This window comes from Mobula birostris, chromosome 5, assembly GCF_030028105.1.
Source record: "Mobula birostris isolate sMobBir1 chromosome 5, sMobBir1.hap1, whole genome shotgun sequence".
NCBI classification, from domain to species: domain Eukaryota; kingdom Metazoa; phylum Chordata; class Chondrichthyes; order Myliobatiformes; family Myliobatidae; genus Mobula; species Mobula birostris.
The window spans coordinates 79447200-79460089 of record NC_092374.1 but is presented as its reverse complement, the minus strand read 5'-3'; the positions used below and the strand labels follow the sequence as shown (position 1 = coordinate 79460089).

The 12890-nt window shown below is 46.4% G+C and overlaps 1 protein-coding gene across 2 annotated transcripts in view; it reads left to right on the top strand.

Moving 5' to 3' along the window:
* Window positions 1–12653, top strand: part of LOC140197274 (lysophosphatidic acid receptor 6) — a 28555-nt gene extending 15902 nt beyond the window's left edge. Inside the window, exon 2 of one of the 2 annotated variants that reach the window (XM_072257197.1) lies at window positions 11146–12653. In XM_072257197.1, coding sequence (XP_072113298.1) covers window positions 11146–12116 — 971 coding nt within the window. In that variant the 3' untranslated portion in view covers window positions 12117–12653. The remainder of the gene's footprint in view (window positions 1–11145) is intronic. The other variant, XM_072257196.1, reaches the window with a different exon arrangement.
* Window positions 12654–12890: the final 237 nt, after the last annotated feature.

Sequence of the window (12890 nt, the reverse complement as noted above, 5' to 3'; positions counted from 1 at the left end):
AACAGAGTTGTCATAGGTCTCTTGATGACCTCCCTCACTAGTCCCTCCCTTACATGATCACTCAGTCCTAGAGGACAGCCTCCGCTAGGCAGATTTACAGCTGTATCACACTCCTTCCATTTCTTAATGATTGACTTAACTGTATTCCAAGTGACTTGGAAATTTTCTTGTAACCATCTCGTGACTTGTGCTTTTCAATAACTTTTTGTGGAGTTGCTTGGAGTGTTCTTTTGTCTTCATGGTGTAATTTTTGCCAAGACACCAACTCACCAGCACTTGGACCTTCCAGATATAGGTGTATTTTCATTACAATCAATTGAAACACCTTGACCGCACACAAGTGATCTCCAATTAACTAATTATGTGACTTCTAAAACCAATTGGCTGCACCAGTGATGATTTGTTGTGTCATATTAAAGGGGGTGAATACTTAAGCAATCAATTATTTTGTGTTTTATATTTGTAATTAATTTTAATCACTCTGTAGAGACACAAAAGAGTTTTTTTTTCTGTTGATTATTGTCAAACAAAAGTCAAATTATATTCACTGTGATTCAATGTTGTAAAACAATAAAACGTAAAAACTTCCAAGGGGGTGCGAATACTTTTTATAGGCACTGTATGTATGCAGTATACAACCCAGAGATTTGTCTTCCCACAGACAGCCATGAAACAAAAAAACACCATGGAACCTATTCAAAGAAAAGCATCAAATGCCCAACATGCAACAAGTAAAGATCAAATTGTACTAATGTCAAAAAACGAGGGAAAAACACAGAATATAAAACATCAAACCACAAATATACACAGTAATACAGCAGCAAGCAGCAAGGTACAAACGCTGTGGGGCCTTCTCAGGCAGTGCAAAAAGAAATGCTGGTGAGAATAACACAGAGCGATGGAGTTAAGGGGCAGACACCATCTGCAGGCTGCTTGTGGCTTCATATTCCGGTGTCTGTAGTCTCTAGTGGCTCTGAGAATTAAGAAACCAAAACTTAAATTTACAGACTAACATGCACAAAATACTGAAGGGGCTCAGCAGGTCAGACAGCTTCTTTGGAGGGAAATTAACAGTCACACCAGTGACTGTTACACACCAGCTCACACCAGTGAACCTGTAACCAGCCCTACCTGCAGCTCCCTTGGATGTTGGCAAGGTCTGACTTGAAGATACTTTCCAAATCACACCAGACAATGGTTGATGCAACCAGCACCCCCACCCCTTCATTCAGGGCACTGTCTGTATCCCATCATTCAAAGTTAAGAGTACATTTATTATCAGAGTATGTGTACGATATATAACCTTGAAATTACCCTCCTAACAGGCAGCCACAAAACAAAGAAACCCAACAGAAGCCTTTAAAAGAAGGCCGTCAAACACCCAATGTGCAGAAAAAACAAATTATGCGAACGATAAAAATATGCAAGTAACATACAGAACTGAAGCTCACGAAAGTGAGTTCACAGCCACAAAGCTAGTCATCACTGCAGCCGATCCAGGAGCCTATTAGTTGCAGGCCACAGCCTCGGTCTAGTACAGAGTATACCTCGTAAGCAGTGAGCTGCACGTTGGCCTGTACCTTGCCTCTGATCCCGACTCCCTGGCCTTTTCAATCTGGCCTGGTGCTTAAACTGGCCAAACAGTCCTCGCTCTCGGAACTGGGCCCTGCTGCTTTAATACAGTCTTGGGCCCAGGCCCCGTCACCTCACTTCAGCCTGTACCCAACCTTTCCAATTCAGCTTGGTACTTAAGTCGGAAAAACATTGGCTTGTTCCTTGCTCTCAGGCCCAGGACATGTCGCCTCAACTCAGCCTCGCCTCGGATCCGTCGCTTCAGGTCCACTCTGGCTCATTCCCCACCCTCAGGCCTGGACCCTTCCGGCTCGCCTCACCTTGGTTCTGCCTCTTTGAATGGCCTCTGTGGCCAGATATCAGCTCATTCCCTACTCTCAGGCCTGGGCCCCCACCACCTCAATATGACCCATACACCCCTTGCCCGCAACCATCTTGCACCTTCAGAATTTCAGTTCACTCCGCAAAAATGCCAGGTCGTACAGGCGGTCCAAAAGCTCGGCTCCGAAAGGGAAGTTACGGGCTATTGATTGCAGTAATTATTTCTGAGAAAAAGTGTGATTAATAAAGTATTTAATAGTTGTGTTTGCTGTCAACAAGTCGTCACTGTGCTCCACCAGCGCCATCTGAGATCATTGCAAGTGGATTCGATGAACGGTGGTCACTGAGGGAAAGGCTTGTGAGTGCACATTACCAGTGATTATACTAATTCATCCATGGATCATTGAGAATCAGTCTGGCCCTAGTAAAACTGTGTTGTTAAGTTATAGTATAGTGTCCGAGTAGTTGAGTACAGTGTTCAGTCTGTTGGGACCATAGGGAGCAATCTCACTGGCCCCACTCTGTGTCTCCTTATCTCCTTGAGCCACAGGTTGGAACATACCTGTCGGCTTGTGAGCATGGCTGACAGCTAGGTCACAGCGCTTGCAGCAAGGAAACAGGTAAATTCCCACAGGGTCTATATCCCGTGTGGGCTGGTCATGATATCTAGGTGACTGGATGTGAGATCTGTCCTGTGCATCTCTCTGTACCAACAGTTCCCGTTGTAAATGTGCTTGGGCCGGCAGGACATGCTAAGGAAAGAAAGGTACGTGAAGGCCGCAAAATTATAGGAGAGCTGGCTGATTCCTGTATGGGGCGTGTGCCCACTCCCTGTACAGGACAGGTGCCGATTCTGTTCAGGACAGGTGTCCGATTCTATAAGGTTAGGTGACCACTCTGCACAGGACAGGTATCTGATTCCGGCACAGAACAGGTGTCTAATTCCTGTACACTAGAGGTGACCACTTCCTGCACAGGACAGGTGACCACATTCTGTATGGTGACCGGAGGACCTGAGATGCAAGGGAAGATTGAATAGGTTAGGACTTCGGCAGGACTGAAGGCTTTCAGCCCAAAACATCGACTGAACTTTTTTTCCATAGACATTGCCCGGCCTGCTGAGTTCCTCCAGCATTTTATGCGTGTTGCTCAGATTTCCAGCATCTGCAGATTTTCTGTTATTTATAGGTTAGAACTTTATTCCTTGCAATGTAGAAGATTGAGAGGAGATTTGATGGAGGTATAGAAAATTATGAGGGGTATAGAGAGGGTAAATGCCTGCAGGCTTTTTTCCACTGAGGGTGGGTGGAACTGCAACTAGATGTCATTGGTTAAAGGTGATAGTGAAAAGTTAAGGGGAACATGAGAGGAAACCTCTTCACTCAGAGGACCATGAGAGTGTGGAATGAGCTGCCAGTGCATGTGATTTTGATTTCAATGTTTAAGAGAAGTTTGGATAGGTACATGGATGGTAGGGGTATGGTTCCAATCTAGGTTAATGGGAGTAGGCAGATTAAATGGATTGGCATAGACAAGATGGACCGAAGGGCTTGTTTCTGTGTTTTACTTTTCTGTGACTATGACAAATATCCAAATTATGTGTTGGACAAGTAACCACTTCCTGTAAAGAGAAGTTTCCCATCTCATTTACTTGAAGTAATTGCTTGCTGCAGGTTTGTCAGCAGTTGTTTTTGTTGTTACAGGCTGTTGCAGAGCTCCTCTGCTCCCGTCCATTCTGGTACTCTCTTTGACTGAGCTTGCTCAGTTGAGCCCTGTGACTCATTACTGTACTGCCTGTTGTTGAATCAGTCCAAGTGTCAACGCACTGGTGCCTTTATCATAGTCTTTTCTCCAGCCCGTGTTTATTGTCTGTTTCTGTTTCTGACAGAGGAAGTGTAGATCACTTTGCAATAATCGGAACCATCAACAACCTGGGCTCTGACGGCCACTAAAAACACTACTGCTGCTTCCTTTGGGGAACAGAGCACCAAAGTGTGACCTGTCACAGGACAGTATTTGCAATCGTCACCACTGCCTGAAGGGCTCCCAGTTGTAGACACCAGGGCTGATCTGCTGACCCTAAACACTTCCCAATTGAAAGCGCAGCTGAACCTGTCTGGGAACAAACTGCATTCACACTCATGGATGGCCTCTGCTCCACCACAGCATCTCATGCTGCATGGGTCAGCTGTCGAGTCTCATGCTCCTGCAGCCTCTCCGAGTCATCCTTCCACCCGCAAACTCAGTGCAAAATACGGCCATAAATTGCAATGCAAAACCAGTTTAGTCAATGACACCATGCTAGTACTGGTTGCTTCAACTTTCCTTGAGACTCTGCTTGTAATGAAAGGGAGACCACAGTTTCTCCACTATGTTGCTCAACTGGACAACTTCTCTTGGAGCCTGTCAGCGACCCAGACGCTGAAGGGACACGTTGCTCCTTCACATTTGAGTTCTCACTCTTTGCCTCCTCTGACCTCTGGGACTGCCAGTTCCACAATGAGTTTATCACTGCCACACATCGTGACACATGTCCTTTTGTGGCAGCAGTACAGTGCTCATAGATTGATTCATGGACCATTTATAAATCTGTTCCTTAATTCATTGAGTGTGGGTCTTCAGCCTCCTGTATCTTTACCTTAATGGTAATAATGAGAAGAGGATACGTCCCGGATAGTGAGGGTTCTTTCCATCTTCCTGAGGCACCACCTCTCCACATCTGCTCTGTCAAGGCCCTTCAACATCCGACAGGATTTCAATGAAATCCACCCTCGTTCTTCTAAACTCCGTTCTCCGTTGAATAAAAGACCCATCAACCGCTCCTCATATGTTAAGCCTTTCATTCCCGGACATGACAAAATTTGCAGATGCTGGAAATCTAAGCAACACACCCAAAATGCTGGAGGAACTCAGCAGGCCAGACAGCATTTATGGAAAAGAGTGAACAATCAACATCATTCCCAGAATCATTTTCGTGAACCTCCTTTAAACCCTCCAATGTCAGCACATCCTTTCTTAAACAAGGGGTGCAAAACTGCTCATAGTAAACCAAGGGAGGCCTCACCAGTGCCTTATAAAGGCTCGGCATTACATCCTTGCTTTTATATAGGATTCTAGTCCTCTCAAAGTGAATGTTAACATTGCATTTGCCTACCTCACCACCATCTAAACATGAACAGTAAGTTAAACATGAAAACTCATGAAGTCCCTTGGTACCTCCGATGTTAGAATTTTCTCCTCATTTAGAAAATAGTCCGCACCTTTACTCCTTCTGCCAAAATGCATGACCATATACAGTCGGCCCTCTGTATCCACAGGTTCCGCATCTGCGGATTCAACCAACCGCGGTTTGGGATGGGAAAAAAACCCAGAAGTTCTCTCTCCAGTACTCGTTGTTTGAGCACAGATCCTGACATTAGTACTATTGAGCCTCCTCCAAAGCATCCTTATTCCCTAAACAAAACAGTGTAACAACTATTTACATAGCAGTTCCATTGTATTAGGTATTATAAGTACTGTAATCTAGAGATAATTAAAAGCATTACTCGTTTGAGCATTGTTCGCCTCGCATCTTGTTTGTTGGCTACTTGTGTTGTGAGCGAGAGGAAGGAGTTTAAGGCCAGTAAGGGGTGGCTGGCTAGCTATGTAAAGCACTACAGCCTCAAGAACATAAAGATCACGGGAGAATCGACATCAGCTGATGCCGAGGCCGCATCAGCATTCCCAGAAGGGCTACGATGGTTGTGTCTGTACTGAACAGATATAGACTTTTTTCTTGTCATTATTCCCTAAACAATACAGTATAACTATTTACACAGCATTTACATTGTATCAGGTATTATAAGTAATCCAGAAATGATTTAAAGTATACAGGAGGATGTGCGTAGGTTATATGCAAATACTACGCCATTTTATATACAGGACTTGAGCATCCGTGGAATTTGGTATCCGCGGGGGGTCCCGGAACCAAACCCCCGTGGATACGGAGGGCCGACTGTACGTCCCAACTCTTTATGACATTTGCCGCTTTTTTGCCCAATTTCCTAAACTGTCCATGCCGTTCTGCAGCCTCCCTGTATCCTCAACACTACACCTGCCCCTCAACCTATCTTTGTATATTCTGCAAACTTGACCACAAAGCCATCAATTCTATCATCCAAATCATGGATATACAATGCAAAGAGAAGTGGTCACAACACCAACTCCTGCGGAACACCACCGGTCACTGGAAGCCAATCCCAAAAGGCTCCCTTTAGTCCCACTCTTTGCCACTTAGCAATCAGCCAATGCTCTATTCATGCTAGTATCTTATCTGTAGTACCATGAGCTCTTATCTTGTTAAGCCTCATGTGCAGAACCTTATTAAAGACCTTATGAAAATCCAAGTACACAACATCCATCGATTCTCCTTTATCTATCCTGCTTGTTATTTTCTCAAAGAATTCCAACAGATTTGTCTAGCAAGACTTTCCCTTAAGGAAACCATGTTGACAATGGCCTATTTTATCATGTGACTCTTACTACCCCAAAAGCACATCCTTAACAATCAACTCCAACATCTTCCCAACCACTGAGGTCAGGCTAACTGGCCAATAATTTCCTTTCTTCTGCCTCCCTCTCTGTTTGAAGAGTGGAGTGAAATTTGCAATTTTCCAGTCCTCTGGAATCATGCCAGAACCCAATGATTCTTGGGAGATTGTTACTAATGCCTCCACAATCTCTTCAGCTACCTCATTCAGAACCCTGGGGTGTACACCATCTGGTCCAGGTGACTTACCTACCTTCAGACCTTTCAGTTTCCCAAGCACCTCTGTCCCCTGACACATTCAACTACCAGATGAAGACTGATGCAAAACACTTATTCAGCTTGCCTACCAATCCCCAATTACTACCTCTCCAGTGGTCCAATATCCATTCTCGCCTCTCTTACTCTTTATATATTTGAAGAAACTTTCTACATCCTCTTTGATTTGTTAGTGAGATTATCTTCATATTTCATCTTCCCTCCCCGTGATTTTTTTAGTTAGAGTCATAGAGACGTTCCCCCCTCCCCCATAGAGAAGTACAGCACAGAAACAGGCCCTTCAGCCCATCTAGTCCTTGTTGAAACCATTTAAACTGGCTACTCCCATCGACCTGCCCCCCCCCATATCCCTACTATCCATGTACCTGTCCAAACTTCTCTTAAACTTTGAAAATTGAGCTTGCGTGCGTCACTTGTGCTGGCAGCTCATTCCACACTCTCACAGCCCTCTGAGTGAAGGTTTCCCCTCATGATCCCCTTAAATTTCTCACCTTTCACCCTTAACCCATGACTTTGCTTGTAAAGTCCCACCCAACCTCAGTGGAAAAAACTTGCTTGCATTTACCCTGTCTATTCCCCTCATAATTTTGTATACCTCTGTCAAATCTCCTCTCAATCTTCTACGCTCTAAATAATATAATCCTAACCTATTCAATCTTTCCTGATAAGTCAGGACCTCCAGGCCCGGTAACAAATTTTCCCTGTACTCTTTCAACCTTGTTTACATCTTTCCTGTAGGTAGGTGACCAAAACTGCACACAATACTCCAAATTAGGCCTCCCCAAAATCACATATAACTTCAACATAACATCTCATCATATATAACTTCAACATAACATCCAATCTCCTATACTCAGTATTTTGATTTATGAAGGCCAATGTACCAAAAGCTTTCTTTACAACCCTGTCTACCTGTGACACCACTTCTAATGAATTATGGATCTGTATTCCCAATCCCTTTGTTCTACCACACTCCTCAATGCCCTACCGTTCACTGTGTAAGACCTACCCCGGTTGGTTCTACCGAAGTGCAAAACCTCGCAATTGTCTGCATTAAATTCCATCTGCCATTTTTCAGCCCACTTTTCCAGCTGATGCAGATCCCACTGAAAGCCGTGATAGCCTTCCTCACTGTCCACTACTGCCCCAATCTTGGTGTCATCCACAAGTTGCTTTCTATTGGCTTTTAAAAGTTTCCCAATCCTCTAACTTCCCACTAATTTTGCTATCAAAATTTATTATCAGAGCACATACATGTCACCACATACAACCCTGAGATTCTTTCTCTGCAGGCATACTTAGTAAATCTATAGAGCAGGAACTGTAAACAGGATCTGTAAACTGTAAACATCACAAACATAACTGTAAATGAACTGTGCAAGTGCAGAAAATAAATAAATAGCCATAAAGTTTGAGAATGAAATAATAGGATAAAAGAGTCCTTAAACGAGTGTAGTTATCCCCTTTTTGTTCAAAAGCCTGATGGTTGAGGGGTGGTAACTGTTATTGACCTCCGTGAACTGAATCAACACATTGATGTGATGTGGAGGCTTGTGTGCTTCAAGGGCTCCATCAGGCGATACCATCTCAGGGCCACCCATGTTGGAATAGCTGTGGACGAGATGCCAGATGAAGATCGATCCAACCCCAGCGCCCAAACGGACAGATTCACCTCTGTCCCACCCGGGCCACACGTCATGACAAAAAAACAATTATAAGTGTGAAGAGAAAAACACCTACCACATGAAACAACAACTGTTGTTGAACCTGAGACACTTGTACCTTCCACCTGATGACAGCAGTGAGAAAAGAACAGTGGTGAGGGTCTTTGATGATGGACCTCTTTTGCTTTTATGTTGGCTTTGACTTCCTTTGTCAGCCATGGCTGGGTCATCCTGCCTTTAGAGTACTTCTTCTTTGGGCTCTATCTGTCCTGTGTCTTCTGAATTGCTTCCAGAAACTCCAGCATTGTTGCTCTGACATCATACTTGTTAGTGTCCCTTTCCAATTAACTCCTCTCTCATGCCACTGTAATTCTCTTCATTGTAATATTGATATATCTAACTTTATCTTCTCCCTCTCAAATTGCAGGGAGAATTATATCATATTATGATCATTACCTCCTAAGTTACACCCCGCCTGCCTTCCTGCAGGGTGTGGATACTTCAGTGATGCCTGCCCTCTGTTATCTCCTCTCATCCTTTTTCGCTCCCACTCCCACCTGAGTATGCAATGACTCTCGAGAGACTCTTGCCTATGTGCTGCCACTGGGTCGGTAGGAGGAGCCTGGCATGAGCATGGTCACTGGTTAGTGAGTTGCTCATGGTGGGAGAAATCAAAAGCAAAGTCATTTATGTCATCTGAACAAACTTAGGTGTAGAGCAAGAAGGCTTTTTCTACCTAGGTTGGGTAGAGGTCATGGGTTGAGGGTGAAAGGTGAAATGTTTAAGGGGAAAATGAAGGTAAATGTATTTACTCAGAGCGTGGTAAGAGTGTGGAATGAGCTGCCAGCACAGATGGTGGTGCATGCGACTTTGATTTCAACATTTAAGAGAAATATGGTTAAGAAAATGGATGGCAGGATTATGGAGGGCATTTCAACTGGGCTGCTGAAATGGTTTGGCATGAACTAGATGGGCTGAAGGACCTGTTTCTGTGCTGTACTTTTCTCTGATTCTATGTGTGCAAAGGTGTGAAAAACATACTTGCAGCGGCATTGCTGGCACATTGAATCATATAAATGGCTTCACAACATGCATTATAGAAAATTATACAAGAAAGAACTTTCATCCAGGAAAAAAAACTTTTTTCCTGTCTATAGATGTCGTCTGACCTGCTGAGTTCCTTCAGCATTTTGCGGGTGTGGGAATTCGGGCTTCCATAGCCCCTGTCCGATGGTAACTGCAAGAAGATGGCATGGGGATGGTGGGAACCTTTGATGATGGATGCAGCCTTCGTGAGCTGCTGGAAATCCAAAGCAACACACACAAAATGTTGGAGGAACTCAGCAGGCCAGGCAGCATCTATGGAATAGAGTAAACAGTCAATATTTCGGGTTGAGACCCTTTATCAGGACTGGAAAGAAGGGGGGAAGGAATCAGAATGCTATCCATCCTAATTCTGTGGAAATTTGTGACAGTCTTTGGTGACATACAAATCTCTTCAAACTCCTAATGATGTACAGCCACCGGCATACTTCAAGACTCCATCAATGTGTAGGGCCCAGGATGAGAGAGAGCTAGCTAGGTAATAAGTGCTCCTGAATATTAGCTAGCAAGACAGGTGGGGGTCAGGTGTGGGCTGGATTGGTGATTGTGGAGAGCTGGGGGTGGAGATGGAGGAAATTGGAACTAGAACTGGATGGGGGATGATTAGAGATGGTTGTAAGGGGTGGGGGTATATCAGGGGTGAAGGGTGGATAGGTTGAAATTGTGTGTGGGGAAGGTTAGATTTGAGGTGGGAGGGTTGATGGGAGTGGGGAAATTTGTAGTTCCGGGTGGGAGTTTGATGTTTGGGGTGGAGATCTTCGAGATGGAAAAAGGTTGAGTTGATGTTGCCGGTGGAAAGATTGGGAGGGGAGTTGGAGTTGGTGGGGAAGGTTGATGTTGGGATGGAGATTTTGAGATGGAAGGAGGTTTGAGTTGGTGGGGAAGGTTGATGTTGAGGGGTGGAAAGGTTTGGGGGTTTGGAGTTGGTTGGGGGGAGGTTGATGTTGGGGTGGAGATTTGGAGATGGAAGGTGGTTGTTGTTGGGGGTAGTTGATTTTCGGGTGGAGATTTGGAGATGGAAGGCAGTTGGAATTGGTAGGGGAGGATGATGTTGGGGGTGGAAATGTTGGGGGGGTAGGAATTGCTGCGGGAAGTTGATGTTGGGGTGAAGATTTGGAGGAGGAAGGCAGTTGGAAATGGTGGGGGAGGTTGATGTTGGGGTGGAAAAGTTGGGAGGAGTTTGGAGGTGGTATGGGAGGAAAGGTTGGGAGGAGGTTGATTTTGGGGTGGAAATATTGGGAGGGGGTTGGAGTTGCTGTGGGAAGTTGATGTTGGGGTGGAGATTTTGGAGATGGTAGGGGGTTTGAGTTGGTGGGGGAGATTGATGTTGGGGTTGGAAAGATTGGGAGGCGGTTTGAGTTGGTGAGTGGGTTGATATTGGAGTGGAGATTTGGAGATGAAAAGCAGATTTGGATGTGGTGGGGGAGGAAAGGTTGGGAGAGGGAGGTTGACGTTGGGGGTAGAAATGTTGGAAGGGGCTTGATGTTGGTGGGGTAAGTTGATGTTGGGGTGGAGATTTTGGAGGTGGGCGGCGGTGGGGGAGGTTGATGTTGGGGGTGGGAAGATTGGGAGGGGGTTGGAGTTGAGACTTGGATATAAGTGGGGTCGAAAGTGTGAAGTTGTCCTGGGAATGGGACGGTTGCTGACTCTCCTCTCTCCTTTCTAATCCCTCCATCCTCAGCTCCTCCCGACCAGCCAGGATGAACCACAACTGTAGTGGGATCAGGAAGTGGAGTGACCCACTATATGCGGCCGCCTTCAGCTTCATCTTTATCATCGGCCTCCTGCTCAACACGCTGGCCCTGATCTTCTTCTTCCGCTTCACCAAGATCCGCTCGCAGACCACTGTCTATATGAAGAACCTGGCATGCGCCGACCTGCTGTTGCTGATCTCACTGCCCATGCGCTTCACCTTCTACTTCACCCGCCCGTACTTCTCGCCGCTCGTCTGCGAGCTCAACGGCATAGTCTTCCTGGTCAACATGTACGCCAGCATCTTCTTCCTCACCTGCATCAGTCTGGACCGCTGTGTCGCCATATGCTTCCCCATGAAGTCGCGACTGAACAGCCTGCGGAACTGCGCCACCTGCTACAGTGTGGGGGTCTGGCTGCTGGTGGTGGGTGCCAGCCTGCCACCCTACCTGCACCTCAAGCTAAAAAATATGTCGAACGCCTCCTCCTGCTCCTCCAACTTCTCATGCTTTGAGCAGCAGCCTAAGTTCATCACACAGCCAGCCACAATGGCCATCACCCTGCTGCTGGGATGCGGGGTGCCACTCACCACCATTGTGATCTGCTCGCTGGCACTGATCCGGGCGCTGCAGCGCAGCCCCGCCAGCCGCATGGACTGCGTGGACTGGCGCAGGATCCGCAACATGGTACTGGCCAACGTGCTAATCTTCGCTGTCTGCTTCGTGCCCTACCACGTGGTGCTACTACTATTGGGGCTTGCTGGTGACAAACGTACGCTGATAAACGCCTACCTAGCCACCATCCCGCTCGCCTGCCTCAACACCGTGCTCGACCCGCTCTGCTACTACTTTGCCACCGAGACCTTCCAGAAGAGCTTGGGCGTCCGGGCGCTCAGGGGTGTGCTGACCTCCAATACCGAGAGCGAGGGCCAACACCACCGCTCCAGGGTCAAAACCTGAGCCCATCAGGGGATGGGCTGTTAGGGGTGGGTAATGAAGGGCCAGAGACTGGGGCATAACCAACGGCATTGGGTGAATTCTATCTCATCAGGCATATGGGAGGAGTGCAATCTTGTATCTCCAGGGATGGGAGATCTTGTCTCTCCAAGAGTCACCTCTCATCAGGGGAGGTGGCATATCTGCTGTCAGGATGGGTTTCTTTCTCCCAGAGAGATCTGTTCTCCTCGGGGTGGAGTAGGTTAATCCTATCTTCTCAGCAAGGGCAATAGGGTGTGACCACATGGAAGATGAGAAAGCTCTCCCAAGTACCATGGATGGTGGGTGAGGGTGCCCAACAAATGCTCCCTTCCCTGAGGAACGCCACTCAAGAGCAAGAAGCAATTACACTTTAACTTTGTGGAAGTCTTGTTTCTGGCTACTTGCCATCAAACGGACAGTAGTCTGCACTCTTTCTAAGACCAGTGTGTATGTTTGTAAATTCATGTACATTAAATTGTGTGTTGGATACCTGACTTCAATTAAATGGCTTGTTTCATTGCTCTGCTGCTGTTGTGTGTCTCCGGATATTCTTCATGATATTGTTGTCAACCGAAGATTCCCGAAGGACCTAGCTACAGGGACTAGCCGAGGAAATAGATGGAGGTCAAGCAATTGCCTGCACTTGGTCCAGCAAGGGGTAACCCTCAGCTCCCAAGCGCCTGTCCCCACTGCCAGTCTGACCTTTATGTCTGCCCCATCAGAGCTCAGTCTGAGCTGAAGGGCCAGCACCTCAGT